The sequence below is a fragment of the Mycetomoellerius zeteki genome, unplaced genomic scaffold (genome assembly GCF_001594055.1).
Source record: "Mycetomoellerius zeteki isolate Tzet28-1 unplaced genomic scaffold, Tzet1.0 scaffold119, whole genome shotgun sequence".
NCBI lineage: Eukaryota > Metazoa > Arthropoda > Insecta > Hymenoptera > Formicidae > Mycetomoellerius > Mycetomoellerius zeteki.
The window spans coordinates 774730-802236 of NW_017256116.1; the positions used below are offsets into that span (position 1 = coordinate 774730).

General features: G+C 33.5%; 4 protein-coding genes across 14 annotated transcripts; 3 read left to right on the forward strand and 1 right to left on the reverse strand.

Moving 5' to 3' along the window:
• Nucleotides 1-5068: 5068 nt before the first annotated feature.
• On the reverse strand, nucleotides 5069-14265 carry rho-4 (rhomboid-4). 7 transcript variants are annotated; one of them, XM_018459703.1, is made up of 6 exons: nucleotides 13875-14265; nucleotides 7644-7722; nucleotides 7016-7204; nucleotides 6424-6536; nucleotides 5995-6213; nucleotides 5069-5896 (listed from the first exon to the last, which is right to left on the reverse strand). In XM_018459703.1, the coding sequence occupies exons 1-6, from the start codon at nucleotides 13925-13927 to the stop codon at nucleotides 5386-5388; spliced, it is 1164 nt and encodes a 387-aa protein (XP_018315205.1). In that variant the 5' UTR covers nucleotides 13928-14265; the 3' UTR covers nucleotides 5069-5385. The 7 variants fall into 7 exon arrangements, with proteins under 7 accessions (XP_018315205.1, XP_018315177.1, XP_018315152.1 ...); XM_018459675.1 differs by lacking the exon at nucleotides 13875-14265 and adding exons at nucleotides 8051-8450; nucleotides 8508-8641 and having other exon boundaries at nucleotides 5995-6536; nucleotides 7644-7974; XM_018459650.1 differs by having other exon boundaries at nucleotides 5995-6536.
• On the forward strand, nucleotides 8829-15773 carry Mks1 (Meckel syndrome, type 1). Of its 3 annotated transcripts, none has more exons than XM_018459639.1 (6): nucleotides 8829-8878; nucleotides 9596-9930; nucleotides 11235-11534; nucleotides 12098-12506; nucleotides 14879-15240; nucleotides 15371-15773. In XM_018459639.1, the coding sequence occupies exons 2-6, from the start codon at nucleotides 9854-9856 to the stop codon at nucleotides 15771-15773; spliced, it is 1551 nt and encodes a 516-aa protein (XP_018315141.1). In that variant the 5' UTR covers nucleotides 8829-8878; nucleotides 9596-9853. The 3 variants fall into 3 exon arrangements, with proteins under 3 accessions (XP_018315141.1, XP_018315132.1, XP_018315124.1); XM_018459630.1 differs by lacking the exon at nucleotides 8829-8878 and adding an exon at nucleotides 9422-9528; XM_018459622.1 differs by lacking the exon at nucleotides 8829-8878 and adding an exon at nucleotides 9422-9524.
• Nucleotides 15774-17940: 2167 nt separating this feature from the next.
• Nucleotides 17941-21134, forward strand: LOC108729806 (zinc finger protein 292). 2 transcript variants are annotated; one of them, XM_018459122.1, is made up of 5 exons: nucleotides 17941-18035; nucleotides 18149-18332; nucleotides 18928-19028; nucleotides 19196-20170; nucleotides 20245-21134. In XM_018459122.1, the coding sequence occupies exons 2-5, from the start codon at nucleotides 18231-18233 to the stop codon at nucleotides 20372-20374; spliced, it is 1308 nt and encodes a 435-aa protein (XP_018314624.1). In that variant the 5' UTR covers nucleotides 17941-18035; nucleotides 18149-18230; the 3' UTR covers nucleotides 20375-21134. The 2 variants fall into 2 exon arrangements, with proteins under 2 accessions (XP_018314624.1, XP_018314633.1); XM_018459131.1 differs by having other exon boundaries at nucleotides 17941-18332; nucleotides 18928-18958; nucleotides 19210-20170.
• Nucleotides 21135-21811: 677 nt separating this feature from the next.
• Nucleotides 21812-27167, forward strand: LOC108730759 (SURP and G-patch domain-containing protein 1). Of its 2 annotated transcripts, none has more exons than XM_018460667.1 (9): nucleotides 21812-22256; nucleotides 22415-23613; nucleotides 23869-23971; nucleotides 25186-25364; nucleotides 25447-25787; nucleotides 25944-26268; nucleotides 26656-26740; nucleotides 26820-26949; nucleotides 27026-27167. In XM_018460667.1, the coding sequence occupies exons 1-9, from the start codon at nucleotides 22036-22038 to the stop codon at nucleotides 27050-27052; spliced, it is 2610 nt and encodes an 869-aa protein (XP_018316169.1). In that variant the 5' UTR covers nucleotides 21812-22035; the 3' UTR covers nucleotides 27053-27167. The 2 variants fall into 2 exon arrangements, with proteins under 2 accessions (XP_018316169.1, XP_018316178.1); XM_018460676.1 differs by having other exon boundaries at nucleotides 25450-25787.
• Nucleotides 27168-27507: the final 340 nt, after the last annotated feature.

Consider the following 27507-nt stretch of genomic DNA (forward strand, 5'->3'; position numbering starts at 1 on the left):
AACATAATTGTTGAGGTCCTGAAAAAACCGTCGAATGCTTCCAGAGTTAAGTGGAGATAGATATATATATATATATAGATCGTATAAATATATGCACACATACAGACACACATGTACACACATACATATTGAAGCGAATTAATCTAGTTAGCCCGAGGCATAACGTTTGCGGACATACAACAACGCTACAGCCGTGACTCGATCATCGTACTTCATACTTAGAAGAGTGTGCTCGGTGTCACGTTTCTCCTCCTCGTATAGTACCTGAGCGACACACAGCCCGCATTTAGCGATCGCCCCCGTCGTCGATGAAGCGCGAGAGTGGTGCGAGGTCTAATTCCGACATGAAGAAAAACGTTCGAAAAGACGTTTTATATTATCGTCCTAATGCCTAGAGAATAGAATATCGCAAGAACTTGATGTATATCATTCGAATGTTTTTTTATTATCGCATTCATCTCACGTGTGTTTATTATATTATAATCTGTTACGTTCATCCGTTACATCTCATTCGTAATATAAACTCGTAAATGCTCGTCGCAAGTGCCGGGGAGAATCGCACCACTTTAAATCAGATCACTCGCGCGATCGAGGTACGCCTTGACCTTAGGAGCAACTTTAAACACACGCGTGTTTAAAGACGGGTCTGCGTGTACATTATATAAAACGTTAAACGTACATACATATAAACACTTGCATACATACACAAAGGATAATTGTGAATTAAACCCCCGCTCTATTGGAGAGAAAAAAATCAGCGTGTACATATAACGTGTGACATGTAGTAAATATACACAAACTCCCTTTCGTTGGTACGTAGTATCTAAAGAGATCTTCAGGGTGTCGGGTCTTTCGTACTGGTCGATTATTCGCAGGCGATTTTCGCATTTCTCAACGAACTATCATTCCCTTTTCGAGAGAAGAAATTTGAACGATTTACTGAACGAATAGTAATCTAATCTCTATTTCCTTTTTCAAGCACTTGAAAGAACTTTACAATAACAGTTAATTGTCTTTTATCTTGCAAAACAAATTTTATATATTTATTACTGAAATCGGAATCGTTTTTCTTGTTTCTTATTATATTATATTTAGTTATATATAGAATACTTGTATACAACTGTATTATATAATTATATATGTAGAATATATATTATATAATATATTGTATAACTGAATTATTTTTGTAATATTTAAGTATAAAATGTAATCATTGGATGGTGAATCAAAATCTAGAAAACGAAACATGGACTTCCTTTGGCAAGTGTCTGGGAAAAAAAAAATTTAGATGGCTATTGTTGCAAAGTCTTCAATTGCATTCGATTTTTCGAGGGAAATCGTCTGTGCGTAAGCAATCTCAGGTACGATACAGTACTGTAACACAATAGATGTAAGAAGCGAAGAAAGATAATAAAACATCGACGGCATCTCTTCCTTGGGAATAAGAGAGAGAAAGAGAGAGAGATGCGTTTTTCGCGCAGCAAAAGAAAGGCGAGGTGAACTTCATCAATGCAGCTACCTACGAGTATCATCTAGATTAGAGATTTAGGCGACGTGAAAAGGCGAACGTCGCGTATATATGTACCTAGACTCATTTGTAACACGTCGAGGAAAGATGATCGATTAATTTGTTCAGTGTCTATCGTTCGTTCCCTATGACGTACGTGGAAGACGACAAGCCTGTACATAGTGATATGATAACGCCGAGATACACACAGCTCCCTCCCGAATGTTGTATCATAATAATATAATAATATTAGTATTAACAAAAAATAATAAATACATATGGCGCGATCGCAGAATTGTCAAGCTAGGGTAATAGAGTAAAGAAGAAAAAGAGGGAGAGAAAAAAAACGATGAGAAAAGAAGCGAAAGACTCTATTTACAAAACGTGATTATTATCCACGAAAACACGCTCTGTTAATGCGACTAATTACAAAACAAAGTAACTGAAAATTAATTATAGCGAGCGAGAGCATACCACGCCTACAGTAAAACTACAACAGATGTAGCATACACGATAATATTATTATCAAAACAGTTCAATGTAAATTGTTATTTTTGTTGAAATAAAAATCACCTCCGTTATAATAAGGAGCATCTCGCTTTCGCCTTTTGATTTCGCTCCGCATTGTTCCTCTCGAAAGAGTGATTTTTTATTTAAAAGAAACATATTTGCAAAATACAGGGTGAGCGAGAAACAAATTCAAATGAAAAATCAACATTTTTTTCTGTTCATTGTGATTACGTGGGCCTAGTTGGGAACGTTCGTTATGAAAATATTTAATTAAAAAGCGATAATCCATCTTAATATGCAATACATGTGTATCCCACTATAAGATAATTATTGGATCAATTCTTTTTTCATCATTTTATTTTGTTTTGTACAAAGCGCATACAAAATATACACACATTAGACATTCTCGTCGCTCTCTGTCGAACAGTGACAAAGATTTTCATTGAAATAGATCATAAAATATTACATAAATCTGTATAATCTATATCTTGCATACAATGAGGCACATTCGTCTCTTCGCGGTCAACGTCAAACCTCATGCTCATTATTCTTATACATTAAAATATTGTACAATGAGGAATACGTCATACGTAGGAAAATTTACTCATTAATAGATGAGAATTTTATCCATTATTGCTATTATTAAAGACTTATATCTATTTTACAGAATCAATTTATTTAGGGGAATTCTGTCATCAACATTGTAATCGAGTGTAATAATAATTAATATCTAGGATGCTTAAGAAAAGAGGGTAAAATAAAAAAAAACAGGTAAGTTAAGACATATTTTATCGGAATATTAATAACAAGTGTCTTCCGATTATTTTTACATTAGTTAAAGTATATGTTTATGATGTTCTTTTTTTTATTTTGAATTCTAGAATAACCTCTGAAGTAGTATTGATTATTGACATACAACTAAGAATCATCCTGTATAATTATTAATGTAAATTATGTAAATATGTATGTTGTACGTATATATAAATAACATTTATAATTATATTATAAATTATTTAATTATAATTAATTTCCTTTCATTGTTAAGCATTCTAGATTTATAATAGCAGCCTCACTCTTTTCACTTAATAAATCAGTAAAAACAATTCTTTTCACAACGAAAGATACAAGCGGCTGCATTAATCAAATAAAATATAAAATTTTAAAATATTTACACAATAATTCTTATAGATATTAGGGAATAACCAGGTACAACGGATTACACAGAGTAAACTGGCCTAGTCGTAAAATCTTGTTAAAAATATCTATTAACAAGACTTAGCAACTGGGCCATTTTTCGCCCAATGATTCGTTTTATCCCGTCTTCTCCTACTGTCTAAATTGAAACTATTATAGTAGATTGTTGCCATACAATGTCTTGCATTCAACTAAAGATTAATTATAATTAATCTTCCAGAAGAAGTTATTCACAGATATGTCCTTTATTCAGGGATATATTAGAGAAATATCCTGTTAGTATTTGTATTACGAACACAAATTGTAAAGCTGACTGTTGTTTTTCTTTTTACATCGAAATAATAATGATTTAATAAATTAATATATCCGCGTGCAAATCAGGTACATGAAATAAACCATGTGCTCAGGTATATTTTATTCATAAATTTAAAATAAAATAAATAAATCTTTTAAAAATGTTAATATACTCGTTTGTATTTCTGTTGAGTATGACATTACGTTCATGTCTATAATAATACAATTTATATAAAATATATATATATATATGAATATAATTATTGTAACGTTCTCATGAAATAAGAAATTACTTATTTTGTCGAACGCAGTTTTATATTCTTATATTTGAATTATGGAACACATAAGTTATAAATTATATACAATTTTTTTGTTTCAACAAGCGTCTGAAAGGTTAATCTTGTGTCCCATTATAATTATATCTTCAAATTTGATTTAAAAAAACAACACTAAATGTATGCGTAGATTTTAAATTTTATGGAGGAGGTTTTCGCGCTACTTCTTAATCAATAGACAGTTTATTCATAATAATAATGTAAAACAATTAAAATAATGAAATAAAAAGATTATTAACAATATCTTATGCCATTATATATAATTATTGTTAATTTTATGTTACGAAATATTTTCAAAATGACAAAATAAAAGTTGTAAAAAGTAAAATGCTCATTTGATGTATACGTGTCGCTCATTTGACATATATTCATTGCTTTTTTCATTGAAGAATATAAATTTCTTGTAAACTGTACAGTCAGTTTAAATGAAACTTTACGAGAATAAACTTAAGTATTTACTTTATAATTATAATGATTTTTAAATTGCTGTTTTATATGCAAGTGTTTCAATTTAAAAGAAAATAACTACAGAATAAGGTTATACCTTCAATTTATAATGTAAAATTCTATAAATTTAGAATTAAATATCTTCAAAATGGTACGGTAAAAGTCAATGAATTTTTTCTAAATATTATTGATATTATTAACTTTTGTATTACATGTATATTATAGACTTGTCTTATATTTCATCAAACGCGAAAACCTCCTTAATAATTCAATACTTTATAGTTTTTTTTTAGATCTTGGATTCTGTGAACGTCATTCAAATTATTGAAGATAGAAGATATTTGTATAATGCATGAAGTATTATTGAAAGATTAATTGACATTTTATGTGTGCAATCAATTGTTGTGCATACTGATGGAGGTAGTTCATCTATGCAGTTTATTTTCAAACAATGAGGCAATAGTTCTAAAATAGAAATATTAATATTCCGCATAGCTTCGATATCATTATTCAATTTATCAAAGTTGCAAATAATTGCATATATTTAATACATGTAGCAAAAGTATCACAGAATTTGTTGTTCTACTATTTGCTCTCAAAACGTGTATGTAAAAAATACTGTTTAAAATTAATATATTCTTATTATACGAATCTTAGAGTCTTATCTTTTTATGATAAAGTTTATACAAAAGTAAACTATTTTGCTCGATATAAAAAATCTATTACTTTATACTATAAAATGGTGTAACGAATATAATCTTGTATATCAACATTATCAACTAATACAGTGCTGGGATTTAGTTGCACATTGCGGCCTATTTTCAGCTTAATTCTGATCGGTATTTAGGCTGCGTGCGGGTTAATGAAATAAGGGGCAGGAACCAAGCTGAAAATCGGCCAAAATATGCAACTAAATCCCAGCTCTGAACATATAAAAATATGTAGCATTTATGCATATACCTACAATTTCAAGGCAAGTTATTTTTCTTCCAGTAATAATATTTGTCTCTCTATCGATGTGTGTGTGGCGCGTACGCACGCGCGCATGTTGTGCGTCGTTAAATAATTCGAACGAGATAAATACTGATATAAATATTATCAATCGTAATACGAGGGATACAATATATTCCATAAAATAGCTGTGGTCATAAGACCCGTGAAAGTAACTATGCTGGCCCACCAAATAACTTTTTCCCAAGTTTGTACCTCGAGATTTCGAAGGATGTTTATACCTACTAGAAGACCTGCTATAGCACCAGCCAAATGAGCCACATAGCCGATTTGATCATTGGTATCAAGAACATAACGATTGTATACGGCTTGGCCGACGTCAACACTCGTAATAACGAGGAACACTAATAGCTGTAGCACGGCAAATTCCATTTGCGACCAGTTCATTATAATAGTTGCTACATGGGCAGTGATTAATGCATACACACCACCCGAGGCACCAGCCAGGTAAACTGTTGGATCTGAAACGGACGTACCGAGGGAACCGGCCAGTACTCCAGCTATGTATATTATCAATACTCTCCACCATTTATGGACCATTTCCAGTGGAATACCCAACATAATTTGTACCAAGAGATTAACGACCAAGTGGAAAACTCTATCAAAAACAAAAGGAATTATGAATGTTAAAAATTCATAAATTCTTAATACGCATTACGAAAATGCGTAGGTTATAAAATAGAGTATTATACATACCCTACATGTACGAACATATATGTTAGATATCGCCAGGCTTGGTACCTCTTGTGCGGATTATAAATAAATAAAGTAGCTGCTGGTCCTTCTACAGAAAGAGATTTGTGCTTAATCACATCATATATGAACAAAATGATTTCTATTATCGATATGATTATCATTGCTATAGCCGGCGGTCGACAACTGTACTCTTCTTCATACAGCCCATCTGGATAGTCGCTAGAGTACAGAGAAGATTCTGTTATTGTACTTGTTTGTTGCTGTAAAGCATTAAAACGTGCAGAAGGGCTTCTTTCAATCACAACAGCCCGGGAAGAATCAAGGACACCAAAGGTTGCTATTTTTCTCAAAGGAGAACCACTACGATACTTAATCACAGGCGCTGGTGATGCTTGCATTACAGTACTGAATTGTCGCTGGGGATAATACCTTGAGCCCACGGAAGTTTGTCGTAATGTGCGGCATGGTCGTTGAGGTATCACACACTGCACATATCGTTGCACAATGTGTCCGAATATACCCTGCATATCCTTTCTGTGGATCTAAATGTCAAAAAATGATTGATATAAATTATCGATATAATTAATAATATATAATTAGAAATTTCCAAAATGTTTTACTAACGAAATATAGAATATCAATTCAATAAATAAAAAGGGCCATGAGCCAAAGCAAGTTATTATTGCAATTATTTTAATGTAAAAACTTTGATAAACAAACGTTTCGATCTTCTAGGAGGTCCTTCTCAATTAAAAGTTAAATTCTAAATACATAATAAAAATCAATTTTAAACTAAAAACAATAAAAGGACCTCCTAAATTCTAGAAGATTGAAACGTTTGTTTATGAAAGTTTTTACATTAAAATATTAGCAATAATAACTTGCTTCGGCTCATGGCTCTTTTTATTTATTGAATTGATGTTAATCATTTTGAATCATTTTATAATATTTCTTAGAAATATGGAAAGATAAAAACAAATATAATTTTCAGTATCCTTAAAGAATCAAAAGACTAACTAACCATTGCTATGAATTCTGGATATTCTAAGTAACCGGAATCATCCAGATCTGCTTTATGCATTATCGTGCGGACTACCCCAGCAGGGATGTCTTTAGAAAATTCTGGACCACGTATCATTGCTTTTAACTCTTGTAGCGATATTTTTCCATCTCCGTCAAGATCATACTTCTCAAAAATAGCTTTCCAATGCTGTAAAATAAATTAAACAATTAAATATATCATTATTTTGGCAAAGATACAAAAATTTAGCAAACATTATATCTTCAGTAAGATTTCTCAGACTGACCAGATGTTGTCAAGAATAATGTATTAGTGGTATAGAAGTAATACTTTCCTTTACAAGTGAATCATACACTTAAGCCTGTTAGTTTCAGTATGAGTCATTTACAAGGAAAACTAGGCTTCTAAGAGAAAATAATCATAGAAAACAGTTAAAAAAAAAGGAAAGTTTTAATAATATGATTAATATATAATAAAGATATTTTAATATCATTTTAATTCCATCTATTATATATGCTTTAATATACAATTGAATAAAGAATTTTTTAAAATGTGTGCCTGAAAACATTAACAAAATAATGCATCTATACCACTAATTTCTTCAATGGTAAACATAAAATACACTTACAGCTTCATTATACTGCAGTGGGATGGTCACTGCTGTCTCGCCTTCCCGATTAGTCGGCATCCTTAACAATTTGAAACCTCTGTAAAGTAAACATCAGATAGGCGTCAGTAAATTATGTTTTATGTCTTGCTAAAACTTTGTAAGTAATCAACACAGGCCTTAAAGCTAGAATGGCAGTAGATCTCTCACTCTTCTGAATTGGATCTCGCTCTCTCTCTCTCTTTCTCTCTCGCTTATCAAGTATCTACTTACTAACGGCAAGAGACCTATGTAAGAAGAATTTGAAGAAAATGCCGAGGAGGCAGAATCCTGGCTCGTCGCACCTAAAAGACTGTATCGCGAGGCGAAAGCCATGCGACGATGATCGTGTAACGATCAAAATAGCGAACGCAAGAAACACGTTTTACCTGACAAATCGAACACTGAGACGTCAATCGTAAATCGTGCGTAAGGTAGTTCTCACGCTTGTAAGAGCAGAAGGCTGTGAAGAGTGACCCTCGCTCCGTCCGGCGAAATATCTGGAGTTACTCTGTTCAACGAGGGACAGACCTGCACGAGCACGACCACCCACACGCACCTGCGCTCGTGACATTAGATCTTGCGTATCGAACAGTCACTCTGACCCGATAACATCGCAGTGACACATTTTCTTATCTCTCGCCGATACGACGATAGAAGTGTCGATAGAGACGCGCGGCGTCCTGTCAACGACGTCATGGACGTCATGGAGCCGTTCCACCTGTTGGCCATCCGTGAACGCGATGCGTCCCATCGCACCACTACGATGCGCCGTGCTATCGCCAAATTCTACGTACACATATGTATCCAGCGTATCTAACGTACATACCACGAACGTATACATACATACCCTAACCTTCAAGGTTCGGAGCAAGCTGCGAATGGCCGTGTGACGGGGGGAAAGCCCGAGAACTCACCGTCACGGCCCGGAAAAACCTTGAGAGGGAGACACGGGAGAAAGAGACGCGCCACTGACCTTTACCGCTTCGCTATCCCTCTCTCTCTCTCTCTCTCTCTCTCTCTCCCCCCCGGCCCCGGAATCGAATTTTCCGCGCTCGATCTTTCAAGGCAGGCAGGTGTCGATACGAGAGCGAGCGAGAGTTAACGGTACCGGTCGTTTCGAACGGCTGAAGCTCTTCTTGCCAAGTCGCGGCGACGGCCGGAGACATTCGGAGAAGATACGAAAACTGAACGGTCGCTGGAAAGTATTCCGCAAGGTTAATAGACCTATTTTTTTTCCGTTGTGTTTTTGAAGCGGGTCCTCCGCTTCGGAGGAACAGATTCCGATGTGGACAACGACCGATGACTCTTTCTCTTTATCTCAACCTTACAGGATGGATAGACAATAATAGTCGGGTAGCTTCTTTTTTAACCCGACTGCTCTGCGTTCTTTTTTTATAATAGTATACTATACGGTCGTAAACACAAATGCTTCAAATTCGAAAGAGGGAATTCTAGAAAATCTCTCTTTCTCTTCTAAAGCATGGCTGCCATGCTTTATTCAAATTGCTTGTCTTTTTCTGTAGATACAGGGTGTATAATATCCTAGACCTAGACAATTCAAGATTCACGATGCAACGCACGTCGTAGTTGTTACATCGATCGTTTATTATACGGGGATGTCCGTCAGGAAATACCTACATCTAATTGCGAGAAGTTACGGCATCGATTTACCGATGTATTCATCGGCGTGGCTCTGACTCATTGGAAATTTGCTAATCATTGCTAATGAAGCTATTAAAAGAAATAAAGGGAAAAAGAGAGAGAGAGAGAGAGAGAGAGAGTTTACATACGCACAGTATGAAGAATGTGCATGTCACGATTACGTATTGTTCATGTAAATGCGAATCTAAACGGAGATACGTAGGTATATTTTTCATGTCAATGATAATTTTTCCAAGTTATTAACGAGTATATTTTCATTCTTCCCACAGGCTACGCATCACTACGCACCTCGAATTTCGTGGTGATGATGCTCCATGTTTATACGTAGTATGTACGTATCACACCTCGCCAACCGGAGCGAGGTTGCCTAGCGACGTTACCGAATCAACAAACAAGCCACCCGATCCGAGAATCCCGAGATCATTGACAGCCACCGTTAACTTTTAGCTTATTCAGCATTCCGCAGTTCCCGTTTTGTAACAATAATCAAATCAAGTCTATCGTGTAAGATAGCGCGGCGAGAAAGGATGGTGGGCAAGAAAGAGAGAATGAGGATAGCGGCGAGTTATAGAGTGAATGAGCCGATACATAATTTAAAGATAAGGTGTGTCTTTTTCCTGTATTTAAATGCGTGACGTACAGAAATTGAAATTATAGTACTAACTGAGGTAATAATTCGATTGTACACGTGAAAGAGATTTCTACTTCTGTTAATTTTGCGTTGTATTTTATTTCCTGCCTTTTCATATATATGCGACACGTAATTTCAATTAGATTAAATTAAAACTTTAATTAAAATCTTTAATTAAAAAATTTGCAGAGAGAATTTGAAATTGTGTGAACGTAATATAAAAAAATAAAGCTGCAATTGTGCTTATAGAATTTTCTGCAATACGAATAGCATGATATCCGATGAGTAAATCAGCGGGAGATTTCCGAAGGCTAGAAGGATGTGATAGAGTGATTCCCTGTTTATCATATGGATTCATTAGGCCTGCATCCGAGAATATGTTTATGTAATCGATTAAAAGAACAAGTTCTTATTGCGCTTCATTTATCATATACGCTATTTAATAGATTATAGTATATGAAGATTATGAAATTTTACTTATAAAAAAGCTGATTAACATAATTCTCTTTGTAGATGGATATAAAAAAAAACTATAAATTATCTTCATGTGACGAATATTGAATTAATCTTTACATTGTAGAAAATTCCGCATTCCCAACTCGTAAAGATTAACCAAACTCGACGGTTAAACATGAAGGAGACAGCATACTTGCTCAATGCGATAATACAAACCTCCAGCATCGAGACGTTACGTAACTAGCCCGCGTGTACGTCGGTTACTTTTTTTTCATGTATCACCACTGATATTTGCGTCGGTGATTATATCTTTTGTTTCGAGATAATGTAATTCCTATGTTTTTCGCGAATTGATTTTCGAATTCGAAAGGAATGTTAAAGAAGTTCAAGTTTATACGATATCATCTTCAACGATAACAAATTTCAGACTCATAAAAACTTATATTATCGAGTACTATACATTTACTAGAGCGTAAAAAATCTAGTCAAAAACACACGAGAAATTAAAAGCTAAAAATATTCTTTAACGATTTAACGAACAAAATATTTGAAATATCTTTCTGCGTGTTTCTCTTTTTTATACCATTGAGAAAATTTTAAAAATTCCTCACGTAAGAATTACGTAAAGCTATTTACAAACTCGATTCTCTCATAATTAATTCGTAATCACTGACGGTGGCAAAGATGAAACAGTGATTGAATGTTAGTTAGCCTTATCTACATTCCCGCAGAATCAGAGAATGAACTGGGCATTTGATCGCAAACTACCTTTTCCAAATGATACCAGATTTCATTTAGTCGGCGTTTATTTGTTGTTTTAGAGTGCGAGTTGTGCAGGAGAGGTCTCCGCTGGCCGAGTTGCTGGCTGAGGAATCCGAGGGCGGCGAGACCAGAGACTCCAACTTTTTGGAAGAAGAGGACTGTATTTTTAGCTGGCAGGACAAAGTGTTCAGTCTGTTCGAGATCGACTTCTATGCGGATGAAAAAAATTGTCTGACCGAATGTCAGCGAGAGTATCATCAACGTATACGTGACGAGCAGTTGCAGGGTGCACATTTGTATTCGTACACGGAAAATGACTCCTACTATCCCGATGACGACCTCCTGACGATGCCTTACAGGCAGGGATCGAATTTAATTGTTAGATATCGTACTGATCGTATAAATGTGTTATTCGATTGCGAAGAGTTTGGACAAAATTTTTATCGCAACACTTATTTTAAAAGAACATACATTAACATCTTTTTTTAAACAAAAACAAAATAGGCATAAAAGATAAATTATGATCGACTCGCGCTTCCATTTTTCTAAGACAAAAGGATTGCTGTATAACACAGGAACGCCTTTTTCATTTAGCTTAGAAAAGATTAAGATATCAGATCAGCAGTTTGTTAAACTACAAGTGTGGTATGTATGTCAAGTACATACCACACTTCTATATCATATTTAGTGATTCAAGATTGAATTATTTAAGCATTTAAGATCTAGCTTCGATCGGTATAGGGCTCTAATTTATCGATTGTGTTTCTCACATATACGGTCTAAAAATGATATTATATATTTTAGGTTTGTTATATACATCGAATTCGAGGTATCAAAAAACATTGGAGAACGAGTGGGCTTTGATTTCTCCTTATCTCTCGTAACTTTCGAAAATTTTAAATATTTCCATTCTCGCTTACAGATCGTATCTGTCTGTGAAAAATCAGACCGCGTTACCGGCTTTGCGGAATCGCAAGTCCTTCCAAGAGCGATACAACAAGAATGTGATAGATGACAAGACCACAGATACTACGATCCAGTCTAATCATTATCTCTATACCGAACATACCACCATGTACGTGATGGCCGATCTGTCGCGTAGGGATGAACCCGCAACCATCGGATTGGCGGACTCAGAGACACTGCTCTGCACATTGACATATGATAAAACGCGCAAACTGCTGACGATTAATCCCGATTTTACGATCGAGCACGAGCAGCACTACAACGTCACCAATGATTACGGCGTCAGGTTTAATTATTGGATCGAGCACGTTTCCGAGGAGCGAACACCACTGGAATTACAGGAGCACCTCGAAGACGTGCGGCGTGTAAGTATGCGGCTATTTACGACGCGAATGTACGATCGGCATACCAAACTTTCGCGTCACCACACGCGCACCGATCAAAAAGACGGTCTTTTCGTAGAAAGAAACCAATCTTGACATTCTCGAGCGACGTCCGTTTATTTGTCCCGCAACCGCAGTTACATTAATAATTCTTTCCGCTCTGACTCATTCGCTCTTTCTCTCTTTTTCCGATTTTTGTGTAACGTAATACTATTTATAATTTAATAATGATTTATATTTAATTAATAATTAGTTAGTTAACAAACAGTTAATTCGAGTAATTATTTAATTGATAATTAATGGCAATTATTATTATAATAATTAAAAAAATATGTTTCGAATATCACTTGGGTGATAAACAATAACATATAAAATTAGAAGCGCACTTTTTTATTTCCATTTAAATTATATTTATTAATTTCATTTATCAGTATCAGACTTTAGATCACAGTAATATTTAGCAGTGAATGGTCGAGGACCAAAAATATGAAGCATGTTACTTTGAGAATACTATTGCTTAACTTTGTGTAGGGATTTTAAATGTATATAATGTGATGCTAGTCATCATTACTTTGCGAAAAATGAACTGCAATAATAGTGGAGCAAATAATTACGGTATTTCACAACGATGACGCTATTACTGTCGAAAATCATTTTCGTAACATTTACATAGAAATTTTGGAGGCATATATTATTTTATTAATTATCTTCTATATAATTTTTATAAGAAAACTAAAAAATTATACGTTTTTTTATATGGGAATCATCGGATTATCGTAATATTAAGTATATAACGATTAATTAATAAAATTTGAATTTATTTAAAATTACATAAATTCATAAAAGAATATGCAATTGTAATACGTTAATTGCGTAATATTGCACAAGCACAATTAATTATATATATATATTCGTATTATATTATACCAATATAATTTACTTTGCTTCGAAAGTCTGAGCAGTTGTTTTTTTATTTTTTGTAGATTCTAATTTTTGTAGAGAATTTGCAATTCTCGGTTATGCGCTAATAGCCTGGTCAAGTACGAGCAAACGCGACGCAGCACGTGCAGGAAATCCGAGCAATCCCGTTTATCGAATATTTTTTCAAGTTGCAATGGAGAGGTGCGATGAAGCAATTTAATGTATACATTTATCCACTCTCTTTGACAATAAGTTTTCGCTGTCTGCGAAAAAATATAGTGAATCCGTCACGATATGATGACAAGCCCATCATTATCTGGTATCAGAAGAACGTTGCAGAGTGTTTGCACGAGCGCGCTATCGAAAACCTTTTGCCGGTCGTATAGAAAAGGAGTAAAAATAAAGAAAGAGGAACGAATGCATACGTACCCCACGTAGGAGATTTCCGAGATCTGACGCATTGCTCGTTGTGGGTAGAACATGATTGCCGTAGCGTTATATACACTGTAACTGTCCCTGACACTCGACGCGGATTATGGCATCTTCACGAAAAATCCGTCAGTTCACCGATGTTCTTTCTCTCTTCCGGTCGTTCAAGACACACCCAACAGTCTTACAGTCTATCGACTTCCTCGTATTTTTAAACATGATAGAATAGTCTGCAAGATTAAACTCTTGCTATATTTAATTGGCATATATGAATGATAATCACGATAAGCGCGTGTGTTTGTATTTCTTTATAAAGGCGCGCACGTGTCCGCTGAGTTGATCACTGCACTTCCTACGATCAACTGAATCCTATAGTTCACCGACTATCTTCTTGAACGCTCTCTTCCATGAGACTGTATGTAGTGCTATCAGTCTATACGTGTGTATATACAGTTTATACGTGCATAGTGGGGCAGGAATATACCTGCAAACATAGAATAGTATGCTTTCGCATACTATCTCACAGCAATGAGTAGCTTCCATTTATCACTGCACTTTGCTGCAAAGCGGCAGAGATTAATGACTAATATTTCACGCGCTATTAGAGACTCTTATGATATGTATAGATGTGAAAATTTCTTTAAAATCCATGTCGTAAGCTGGATTTTTGGATGTATCGCTTATTTAAACTTTTTTTTATTAAAAATAATTTCTCTCTTAATTAATCTCTTGTTGTAAGCAGAGATTAATACAATTAAGAGATTAAGACACCATGATTTCTTATAAAAAATATATATATTTTTAAATAGTTAAATAATTAAATATGGAGAGAGTGAAAGAGAGAGAGAGAGAGGGAGAGAGAGAAAGAGAAAGAAATCTATAAATTGAATAATTTTGCAATATGCACTTTAAAATCATTAAACTCAATAAATTAATTAATTAAAGCATATTAATTGTAATGATCATTGATAATATCGATATTTATAATATTTTCCTCATTGCAGGAAGTACAACAGCAGTTTGCTTATAAAGAAACAGAATTATACAAGGAATTACAATTGCCACCAGCAAATTTATCTACACTAGTTATAAGTTTGGATATCGTGTCAGCTCATGATTTCTCTTACGATGGATTGTTTGTTACCTATTTCATCGATTTGCCGCAACACTGGAGTACAAATCAGAAAGAAAGATTGGTCGGCAGAACGCAGAAAAGTCGTTTAGAAAATAAAACTGCACATTTTAGTTATTGTACTGACATATCCTTGCATTATCCGTCAAATGAATTTCAGTCATTAAACAACAATGTATCATCACGTTGGCCTCGATTATTATTCTCCGTAGCATCTCTGGATAGTTGGACCAGGTAATTACAGTCGTAGAAAGCCTTGTTTCTCGAAATACACATATATATATTTAGTTAAAAAAAAAAAAATTTTTTTTTCTGTTTGTGTCAGCAATATTATGACAAAATATTGCTCTGTTTTAATATATAGGTATCGAATAGAAGGTTACGCAGCATTGCCAATACCAATGACACCTGGTAGATACAAATTTACAATTCCTACATGGCGTGCGAAAGGAAGTATTATCGATACATTGAGACGTTTTTTTGTTGGTGGTTCTTATGAACTTGAGGATGTAACATATTGCGGTATTCCAATTAACCACGAAGGTAAAGTTTTAGATAAATCAAACTTGAAAGTCGTACCGAGTGGGGATATCAAAATTTATATGAATATAATACATCAAAGTGGACATATGAAACATTTCAATTATCAAAGAGATGATTCGGACAAAGTGAGCACAGATACACTCATGAATAATGTTGAAAATGTTCTTGAACAATTTAAAGCAGCTAAAGAACGTATGATACGAATAAGAACAATAAATTCTTAGAGATAAATTATCCTAATGACAATTAGAAAGACTGGTTAAGAAATTAGTTAATATTTTAAAATTCAAGATTTCATTTTAATAATATACATATGTTTAAAATAGTGCTGGGATTTATTTGCACATTTCGGCCAATTTTCAGCTTTGTTCCTACCCCTTTATACTTCCCGCGCGTAGCTTAAATGCCGATTGGCTGAAAATCGGTCGAAATGTGCAAATAAATCCCAGCACTGGTTTAAAATAATGCATGTATTGTATTATAAATTAAAATAGAAAGTTAATTATATTCATAAGATTATAGGGTTAATTATATTCAAAAGGACGTGTGTGTGTGTGTGTATATATATATATATATATAATAATTTTATATTTTTCAGTGTGTATAATTAAGGCACTAGATATGTAGATATTCTTATCCGCCATCTTGGTTCCACTTGATTTATAGGTTATAGTACAATTTTAGTGACAAAGGTAAATGTTAAGAAGAGCCCAAATTTTGATAAAAATACACTGAATCGATGCGTTTTTGCATAAAGATAAAGATTTGACAAGAAAAAAGTGTCGCTCTGCTCCGCGAACCGAGATATTAATCCTTAAAGTCAACGACTATTCGGGTTAGAAAATTTGTTATAACAGTGATTCACTATGCTTTAAAAACATAAATTCTCTGTTAAAATTGTGTAAAAATTTCAACCTATCAGAAACTGTGTATTCCGGTGTATCCGATATCTGATAGGTTGAAATCTTTATTCCTTATTCCTTCTATTGTGGCTGCATCTTTACAATCAAGTAGAACCAAAATGGCGAATAGAAAATGGCAGATAGAATACTTATATATCTAGTGCCTTACTATACCTACTAATAAATTTCAATTATTTTTATTATGTTGAGTGTCAGAATGAATATTATAAATATGTGAGTTATTCTTCATATAGAGATCTGAGTGAATATAATATGAGAATATATATGTGCAATGTATAATGTAACAATAAATCTTTTTGATAAACTATATGATAATATATGGCACAGATTTTTCTTCTCTCTGATTTAAGAGGGAGTGGTCATTTGCATACTTTCAATTGCTCACTGCCAATCACAGCGACTTCTGTGTAGGAAGTTTTTTTTTTCTAGTGCTGTGATTGACTTGTGTGCAATTGATATACCCAGTAAGATACAAAATGATACATATAACAGATGTACATATTTATACCAATTATAATTGCAACATTATTTTCGTCAATCTTTAAAGCGTTCTTATTTTCATTGTATCCTTTAAAGCAGTTATGTTGGAATATATTTTGATATTGTTGTGTTATGAGCCAGCAGCAATAGCCACATTTTATTTGTTGTAAACAAAAATAATTATATTAACTAATTAATCCTTCACAGATTAATCTTCTCTATTTTTACATACTTAACTAGACCGGATCATTACCGCTTTTTAAAAGATTTTTACACATACACAATTTTATATTAAAAGAACTAAAAAAGATATATAAAATAGATACATAGTAAAGAGTAAATAAAACATAATCTATATCACATACATCAAACGAAATAAGAACATTAACACAAAACAAATAAATACAGAAATAAAGAAAAATATGAGAGAATAAATAACACAGTTGTTTACCTATTTTCTAAACTTTAAACTAAAGAATAATAATATAAAAAAAAACTTACAGATGCCTCTATATTGTCTATACCAAAATATCGCGCTCACACAAAAATCGCGTAAACTTGCGCAATACGCAACTTTTTAAAACAAACGTAATGGAAATCGCGGAACGCCTCTGATTGGTTACGCGATACGCGTTACGCGGAAAATATCAATCCATGTAACCGCACCCTAAGAATTTCAACCTATCAGAAATCATGTATTGTGAATACACAGTTTCTGATAGGTTGAAATTTTTATTCTCTGTTTCCTACTTCTTTCATTATGCGCAGCTTCTAATTTTTACGATGTTAAATCCCGATTTATTGGGATCGCAATTTTTGGAAATTTGAAAAATTCTAGATATTTTATTAAATTAAACTTGTTCGTTCATATTCTCTTACATTTTTTAGGATACATTTTATGCGTATTTGCATTAGGTCATGTAGCAGCGGTTCTCAATGTGTTAATCGACTCTACGGCAGAGGTTAAGAAGATTCTGCTGCACTGACTTGACAACACAAATAATTGTTATTATTGACAGAGTGATAATGTGAGCTGGAAGCGACGACGCATTTCTGGTGCATACTCGAGGGTGCGTTTGGTCGGTAAGTTCCGAGACCCAAGCGTCAGCCCCGTCGAGAAACCGCGAAATTTCGTGTAGGCTTTATTCAGCAAAGACGTAATTTTTTCTGTCAAATTTATCGTCACGAGGATACAGGTTATGTGAGCTCTGCGAGTAGAGCGAGTGAGTGAGCTCGTCCTCCCCTTGCTCGCTGTTGTTCGAGGCGAGTCATCGCAGGATGGGCCAGGGTACGGAAACGTGCGCTGACCGGCCCACGGAGGTCAGCGTCATCAGATTTGTCTCGCGAAACCGTACCATCGAGGAAATTGCACCGAAAAAGGTGAAGTTTTCGGTAGAGTTATTGGTCGTCTAAGGTCAATGACCCCTAAGTCAAAACAAATAGAGTAAATCAGAGCGGGTGCAATAATGAAATTTTTTGTTTCAATAAGTTTATTTATTTTTGACATAAATTTTCACTTAGTCAGTTTGTACTTGTCTTTTAAAAGAAACCTCTTAATACAAGCTAGTTTTTTTTTTGCTGAACTTTTGCACCAGTTCATCTTTCTTCTTCTTTTCTCCTGAAAAGAAAAGGTAGAAAGATGAACTAGTGCAAAAGTTCAGGTAAAAAGAACAGGTCTCATATTGCAAAACTATTTTTTTATATATACATATTTAGTATCTGAATTAATCGTAACTTGTTTGCCATTTGCATAGTTTATCAAATATTAATTTAATAAAATCTCAATGAGTCCAGATTTAGATGCTAAACACATCTGGAAATTATTCTTACATTTGTATTGATAATGAAAATATAATCAATATAGATATATTTTTTTCGGTATTTGTATCATCAGTGATTGGATTCCTATTGAAATGTTTTTTATCTGTTCCATATTCAATAAAGTCTAATATCTCAATCAATTTTCAATATATAGGAAGTATATACTTGCAAACAACGAGGTTGTGGTAAGGTATTCACTAATCAAGATGAATATAAAACACATGAGGCACTAGAGGCTTTGAAAATTCGATTTATGTGAGTAAAAATCAATTCACTGCATCACTATAATAGACAGCGAATAATATATATCTCTGTAATTGATTAATGTGATTTTGATAAAATATAAAATATTTACTAGTAAAATTAAGTTTAAAATTCATTATATAGGATTTTATTTATATCTTCTTATGAATTTTTTACAGTTGTCGTGAGCCAGGTTGTGGAGAAGAATTATCAGATCCAGGTAGCATGTGGAGACATTATCAAGAATGGCATAACAATGAAACAAATGTCTTTGTATGTCCATATACCAATTGCGGATCTTTGCAATCTACTAGCGGTAATCTTGAGGAGCATATTGAAAGTTGTCATAGACAACCACCCACACTGCCAATGGAGCCTGAGATAATTTGTTTCGAAGGCCCCGAAAATGCAATAGACGAAGAAGTCATGCAAAAGACTGACGAGGGATGTTATGAAAAACTGCCAAGCGAAAACTTTATTATAAAGGAAGAATATGGAAATAAAGAAGAAAATTGTTCCATTAGAAACGAAGCAAAAATTCAGGTGAAGAATGAATTTTGTCACGAGCAAAAGATTACGAACAGCGAAGACTATTCGAATAATGAATCTTTGAATGGTATTAACAAGTTTTCAAATAGTGAAGATCTGCTTATAATGAAAGATAATTTCTTACGAAAATACGATACTGGAACTCCAAAATGTGAAGAGATCCTTCAAGTGGAGTGCACGCAGGATAAGAATAATGTGGTTTACATAAATAGCGACATAACTATTACGAAAAATATGAAAATGGAAATATGCAACTTAAATTTACGAAATCAGGAGCATAGAATAGATTTAGGAAACATGGAACGAGTTTTTCGAAACGGTCTTGAGCGTGAAAATTCTTTGAAAATCGAAGAGAGCTCGATGGAAACAAATAGTAATTGTTCGGATGACGAGGAGTATACTCCAAAAAAGCAACGCATGTCTAGGTACAAACAAGAAACATATAAATGCGACGTCAATGGTTGCGGAAAGAAGTACAAATACATATCGCACTATCGTCATCATCAAGACAGTCATAAATTAGTCACAAATACAATTAATTCCAATAATGATAAGCAAATGCCAAAGGTAAAGCAAGGAAAGGCATCTACCGTCAGCTTCTTTATGTAAGTAAACTGATGTACATACATTTTATAAGTATGTTTTAGCTTTTTTCAACGTCCAAATATTTAATGTCTAGATGCAAAATGCCTGGATGTGGTGCACAGGTAAACAACGTTACTGGCCTATGGAAGCATTATCAGGACAATCATGCCAATTCCAAGCCGCCGGTTGTACAAACTACCAAAAACAATGAAGTATTTCAGTAAAGCGTTTACGAATCGATTTTCGTAATATTACTCTCGTTGCGGACAGCTCGCACACATAGCGTAAATAATTGTAATAATCCGTTATCAGAGGCAAGGTACTGGAATGCGAGGCAAAGTTGTATGTTGTACAAACATTTCGATCAAGTTTACTCCGATAATTTCACCAAGCGACAGGAACGGAAAGACTGGCTATGGGAGTAGCATTCGTTTTACTGAGATATTGCAAGAGGACGCTACTATCCGGTAGAGAAATTTTAAGACTGAATTCAAAGCCAAGCATAATGTTAATTTGAATGACTATGCCGAAAGTGGCGGCACCACTCATAATCTTAATAGTTAAAAGGAATTTTTTCGGAAGTAACTCTAATCTCGCGGAAAGTTTTCTCGTTTGGAATAACGAGAGAAGTCATGGTAATTCAGAGTATTTTACAAAGATTATTATATAACCACTTTTACGCGACTTAAAGCGCTTTAAGCTTACGTGTGGTCTGTAATTGAATGCTGTTAACTATGATCGATAAATTTCTAGTAGCTATAAGTGATATAGGCTTTGTAGGATACTCTGATATTGATCAGTAAATTGTATCGTCGGCATTTAAGAAAATTTATCGAGCAGCTTGATGTGTGCTGTGGCGGAATGATTAGCAACTTGGATAAATAGAGAATTCAGTCTAAAAATATACATATATCATTCTATATAAATATAAATTTTTCTCGTCGCTATAAGAGGCTAAATCCGCTACAGCGACTTGCACTTGTAATAATGAGACTTCTGATTCTCTGTACTAATTTTTACTATTTTATATTATGTCGTTTTTATGTAACTTATATTCCTTCTATACCAATATATATATATATGTCGATATTTACTATATCAGTGTATATATATATGTATATTTATATATATATACACAGATACATATACATAGTTGTTATATATATATGATATGTATATCATAACGTAAATATTGTAAAGCATTTTTATTTGTATGTCTATATGTTTAAAAATAAAGTGCAATATTAGGGACAAAATGTAAGCCCAGCATATAAACCCTATAAAATGATCTATTAATTTATATTATGTCGTTAAAATTATGTTAAAAAATATTTATATTTTTATTTCTGAAGTTATCAAATTATTATTGAAGTATAAGAGCTGGTTTCACCAACGCCAATTACTTAATCGACATTTAACTGACAATCGCATTTGCTGTTTAATAGGCCCTAGTAATCATTTGTGATATTTAGCGCATTCGAAATGCCATATTTGCTGCATTCCTAATATCTAACGAGCGATTGGTTCATTTTTCAGTGCACGCGTGTTTTAATTGGTTACGTATATTTACTATAGATAGACTTCACCGAATATAAACGGTTATAATTGGCAACAATTGGCATTGAAACATCTACTATATAAGCACTGCTGTCTCAATTTGGTTTCAGTTGGCAGACATTACACAAGTAAAAATATATATGGCCGACATGTCGACATTGCTCGATGAAATATGGAACTCTACTGTGTAGTCGAATGTAAATCTTTTATATTGGTCATTACACGATCCTGAGATAAAAAATTCAAGATACGTAGATTCCCTTTTAATCATCCGCCCGTAAAATCTCAGAGTCGCTCGTAGAATCGAGTTGTTAAATCGCTGACAAACATGGCGTATCGTGGTGTAAAGGGTTCTGATCCGTTTGTGTCAAAAACTTCGCGAAATGAACGTTTCGCGCAGATGTCAAAACAAGAGCAGATCATCCAACAGAAAAAGATGGAAATCCAAGCGAAATTGCAAGAACAGAAAGCGAAGGAAGCCGTAGAATGCATGAAGAAGTCTAGCTCATCAGCTTCCACTACAGCAACTAGTAAGGGCACTGCACCAAAGTAAGTCAAGTAAATCTCTTATGTATCATGTTCTTGTCATGTTAACTCAATCTTTCGGACGAAATTATGTTATAATTTATGTTATAATTTACGTGTTTGTCATCTTTATATTGACAGCTTGGAAGTATCAAAAGTAAAAGCATTGTTTATCTCTGTAGGGAAGATGATGAAAAGCCTACCATGAATGTGTTTGCCAATGATGGCAGTTTCCTGGATCAATTTAAAAAGATAGCCAATAAAACAACTAGCAAACAAGAACAAGATAAAGAAGATAAGAGAAAAGATGAGAGAAATTATGAAGTTGTTAGAGAGAGAGATAGGGAAAGGAAGCGCAGCAATGAAAAGAGTAGAGATTGGGACAGCAGACGCGATCGTCGAAGAAACGATACACGATGGGGAAGAAGTTCAGATAGGAAACACAGTTCGTCGTCGAGTCCGTCGCCTACCAGGCGAAGATCACCACCTAGTCCAGAGACACGGCATAGCTATAATCAATCACAAAATGGACGTGCACAATTTCAGAATCAGCAATTCCCAATTCAAAATAACAACCATGTCTCTTCCATCCCGTCCCTCATGTCTCAACCAGTGCAGATGCAAATGACAAATATACCGCCTCCGAATATAAGGAACTTGACACCAAATATTCCATCTGCGCATATGCAAAGGATACCAATGTCGAAAAATTTTAGCAATAATTACACTAACATAAATGAGCATTCTAATAATGTGAGAATGCAAATCGCGCCATCGCATATTATACGTCCTCCACCTCCTCCTCCTATTCAGAGCATTCCACCGAATACAAATGTCCCACCGCCAAATATGCAGATGTCTCAAGCTATGCCAATGCCCAACTTGTCCTCGCCATCAAACGCACAACAGCATATTATACAGAATCCGCAACAATGTAGCGTACCACCGCCAGCGTGCAATGCTAATTTACAGCCTCCGAATATTCCTCCGCCTAACATACCACCTCCAAACATTTTGCCACCAATGTCTCAAATGCCACCGACCATGATGCCTATTACAGGCTCGCAAACGATTGTAGTAACGGTACCAAACGTAGCTAATGTTCCACCTCCAAATGTGATAACATCTATGATAATGTCAGCACCTCCGCCAGTGCATACCGTCCCATCAACGATCAATTCGGTTCCACCACCAAACTTGAACATCCCTCCACCAAACATCCCGCCACCTAATGTCATTCCTAATGCAGCACCATCGCGTGGTCTCATGTCCAGCGGCTATGCTCTTTCTAATCAGGTACCTATTTCGGTGGGCCCTCCTAACGTACAAATACCACCACCTGTGAGACCACCGGCTAATCTACAAAATTCCGAACAACAAGGTATGATATTACAGTTAGGAAATATGTTTCTTTTGTGTCGCATAATTGTATAATGTTATCTATAAGCACTAAACACATTGTTTTCTCTTGTACAATTTTAATAATATTGTGGGATACTAGGAAGATATAAAAAATAATAAAAAAAAAATAGAGAATTAATATATACAATATTCTTCATATTGTACATACACATACATATATAGACATAAATATTTGAAACATTATTATACAAAGTAGCTGACAAAGGATTCTAAGTGTGTTTAGTAGAGGCTGAGCAGCTGGCACGAATCGTGGCTGACTGTGGGGATGAGATAGAACAAGAAGTACGAGAGAAGAATGCCCAAGATCCTAAATTATGGTAACTACTGTCCTCACTGGTCCTCGTTTTGTATTTCCATTTCCCTGTTCCTTGTTTGTAATATAATTAATACTTATATAATATCTAGGACGATAATATTTTATTTTGTATTATAGGACATTGTACAAATCTCTATCACATAGTTCTTGACATCTTAGTAATATGAAAAATTGAATGTATAATTTTGTTGAATGTCCGCTTAATGTGAATTGTTGCAAGTGTGCTTGCATTCCTAAATATCAACTGTGTCGCAAAAAAATTGCTGATTACAGAAATTTATCTACACATTTCTTATATTTTTATGAAGCAAATTATTTTTTCGTTTGACAAAATTGTTAATAATGAATGTATTCTCACATTGAACATATTTTTTCTTACAATCACAATAATGGCATCATATATATTTGATAACCCATAATTCTTTTAGCATAGAAAAATATTGTTTCTCTAGACTTTAAAATGTTCTATTTTTACTAATATAATTATTTTTTATATGAAAGAAATTAAGAACTTATATGAGAGTATAGAGAATGTTACAAAAGATATGGTATACGAAAAAGCTTGAGGCAAAATATGCAATTATCTTCTAAATGAATTTTTCTGTATACATTTTGCTGCAAAGTTTTTATTTGTGTTGCATTCTTTTATTGTTTAGTTTTAAACATGTTTATTCTCAAAATTCAAGTTTTGATTATGTTATTTTTAATGTGTTTAAAAAAATACGATTGTTTAACTAATAAGAAAATATTTTATTTAGATATATTTATAAAACATTTTATATTTAATGAATATTCCAATATCTATACCTATTCAATATCTATGCTAAGAATAACCACTGATCTATGCTTTACATTCTAAGATTTTATGCGATGTGGATTTCAATATTAATTATAGACAAAAAAGACAAAAAATTATTTCAAAATTTCATTTTACAACTTTTAAGTTATAATCGTATCTTTTGAAGCATAACTGTATATTCTTTTAAACTTACGCTGTTTCTTGTTTTTGGTGTTTACATGTTGCGTATATTTTCAAATGTTAGATATATACTATGTATAATATCAATGCCTCCAATTTCCTCAATCCAAATAATATTTTAAACTTTTCTTCTGCTACTTTTTACTTTTTATTGACGTTATATTTTTTCTATGAAAGTATTGTATCTATAGGAATACATATTACTAGACAGCGTTTTAAGTATCATTTTAATCAAGGTTTCTGCACCAAAAGCAAAGTGCAGCGTATCTGCAGTACAGGGGATTGGTTTCAAAATTACGTGCGGAGAAGCCAGATAAGGATAAGAAGAACAGTGGTGCAGAACTTTATTGTCCTGAAGAAGCTCTTAGTGACAATGACGAGGATAAATCTCAGAAATCTCATTCAACTTCACATGGTGAATATAACTACATGTATACATGTTCAATGACATTTAGCACAAGTTTTATTAATACATGTTTTATATATGCCACTGTTAGCAGATCAGTCAAAGGACGATAATAAGGATGAACGGAAAAGAAGAAAACGTAGTCGCTGGGGTGATCCAGACAATAAGGTTCTCGTTACAGAAACAAATGTACCTTCTGGTAATAGATCAAGTGCTGTACTTTCACAACCTGGCATAGCTATACCGGGACAAATTGGACAACCTGCAGTCATAATACCTTCTCCATCAAAGAGACAACATGTTAAATCAAAAAATCCAATGCTTACCAAGATTTCACGTAATGATCCTGCACTTATCCATTATGCGAGACAGACATTTGGCACACTCGATTTAAGCGAAGAACAATGGAAAAAAGCAGAGGATCATTACAAGGTAAAGATTTGTTACATGAATTATAAAAGATACACACAAAGTATATTAAAATTTACTCTCTTTATCTGATTTATATGTAAATAAAAATATACAAAAGTGAATTTTAAGGATCAATTATAATTTTGTGTACAAAAAGATATAAATAATTTTTTTTAGATCAATCTTTTATACCAAAATCTCTTAAGAAAAAGAGAAGAAGTGAAACGTTTGGAAGCACAAGGAAAACATAAATATGAGTACGACAGCGATGAAGAAACGGAAGGAGGAACTTGGGAACACAAACTGAGGTCCGCTGAAATGGAAGCAACACAGATGTGGGCCGAGGAATTAACTGCGCAAGCGGAAGGCAAACATCATATTGGCGATTTTCTGCCACCGGATGAATTAAAAAAATTTTTGGAACAATATAATGCTGTAAAGCAAGGCAAAGAACCCGACTTGAGCGACTATAAAGAGTACAAGTTAAAGGAAGATAATATAGGTAGGTTCTAAAAAGTTTTTTCTTGTTTTTTCTCTCTATCAATATTATATTTATATAATAAATCAAGGTTGGTAAAAAACATGTTTTAAACGTTTTAAAACATGCTTTAAACAGTTTAAAACATGCTTAGTTGATGTTTTTAATAGGTTTTTTTTTATAGTATTGTTTAAAGCATATTTGAAGCATTAAAAATATGTTTAAGAAGAAACACAATGTTTTATTTAAAAAAAAAACATTAGTCTTTACCAACCCTGCAATAAATACAGCGGTTAAACTTATGTAACAAATAAATGGTTAAATTTATATCTCTGAATTCTTTATTAAAAATTATTTCAGAAATTAAATTCCTTCAATTGAATTTTATAACAAGTTTTTTTTACTTTACAGGATTTCAAATGTTACAAAAGCTTGGATGGAGCGAAGGACAAGGGTTGGGCAGTGAGGGTAGCGGTCGTATTGAACCAATTAACAAGTAATGCCTTTTACATTATTTTCTTCATGTCAAATACGTTTGTCTAATATTTTCAAGTTGTTATAATCAATGTTTCTAGAGCGACAAATAGACTCGATAGTGCTGGTCTAGGATCTGAAAGACCAGATGGAGTATCTAGAGATGATGATGAATTTGATGCATATAGAAAACGGATGATGCTCGCGTATAGATTTAGGCCTAATCCATTAGTAAGCATCGCGATTTTTACAATAAAAAATAAAAATATCCAACAGCTTATTTTAATTATTACATTTTCTTTTTCAGAATAATCCAAGAAGACCTTATTACTAAGAGCTAAAATACATTGTCACTAAACTAGTATTCCTTTTATTACTGAACAATGTAGTAGATGCCTTTATTTTGTATATTTGAAATTGTATATTTCATTTTAAAATATATCTCTTATACACAATTTCCGTCTTTTTCTGAGTAAAATTATTTATAAAAATTAATATAAAGATTAATATTGAAGTTTGAATACAACGATGAAAAGATACATATGAGCAAAAATTTTATTTTGTACACTATTACATACTATTTGTACATTCTTTATGTTATTTTTTATACTATTTTTTGTACTTTAACATAAAAGAACATCGCTAAACCGCATTATCTTTCGGTAAATTCTTTGTCGAAATAACAATTTTTGCAGAGAAAATTATTTAATATTTTTTTATAAACCTCTTGTGAGGATTTTTAATAAATTTTAGTTTATTAAAAGTCACTGACTCATTGCAATATTTATG

What these genes read in the sequence shown, in the direction of transcription:
- Mks1 (XM_018459639.1), top strand. Translation starts at nt 9,854, where the DNA reads ATGGTGGGCAAGAAAGAGAGAATGAGGATAGCGGCGAGTTATAGAGTG. An exon ending in CTCCTGACGATGCCTTACAG is followed by an intron (nt 11,535 to 12,097) that starts GCAGGGATCGAA and finishes TCTCGCTTACAG; the next exon opens with ATCGTATCTGTCTGTGAAAA. An exon ending in TCTCTGGATAGTTGGACCAG is followed by an intron (nt 15,241 to 15,370) that starts GTAATTACAGTC and finishes TTTAATATATAG; the next exon opens with GTATCGAATAGAAGGTTACG.
- LOC108729806 (XM_018459122.1), top strand. Translation starts at nt 18,231, where the DNA reads ATGGGCCAGGGTACGGAAACGTGCGCTGACCGGCCCACGGAGGTCAGC. An exon ending in AGGAAATTGCACCGAAAAAG is followed by an intron (nt 18,333 to 18,927) that starts GTGAAGTTTTCG and finishes TTCAATATATAG; the next exon opens with GAAGTATATACTTGCAAACA. An exon ending in GCTTTGAAAATTCGATTTAT is followed by an intron (nt 19,029 to 19,195) that starts GTGAGTAAAAAT and finishes AATTTTTTACAG; the next exon opens with TTGTCGTGAGCCAGGTTGTG.
- rho-4 (XM_018459650.1), bottom strand. Translation starts at nt 13,927, where the DNA reads ATGTTCTACCCACAACGAGCAATGCGTCAGATCTCGGAAATCTCCTAC. An exon ending in TCGGAAATCTCCTACGTGGG is followed by an intron (nt 7,723 to 13,874) that starts GTACGTATGCAT and finishes TTTACTTTACAG; the next exon opens with AGGTTTCAAATTGTTAAGGA. An exon ending in TATATGTTCGTACATGTAGG is followed by an intron (nt 5,897 to 5,994) that starts GTATGTATAATA and finishes TGTTTTTGATAG; the next exon opens with AGTTTTCCACTTGGTCGTTA.
- LOC108730759 (XM_018460667.1), top strand. Translation starts at nt 22,036, where the DNA reads ATGGCGTATCGTGGTGTAAAGGGTTCTGATCCGTTTGTGTCAAAAACT. An exon ending in ACAAAATTCCGAACAACAAG is followed by an intron (nt 23,614 to 23,868) that starts GTATGATATTAC and finishes AAGGATTCTAAG; the next exon opens with TGTGTTTAGTAGAGGCTGAG. An exon ending in CGTATTGAACCAATTAACAA is followed by an intron (nt 26,741 to 26,819) that starts GTAATGCCTTTT and finishes CAATGTTTCTAG; the next exon opens with AGCGACAAATAGACTCGATA.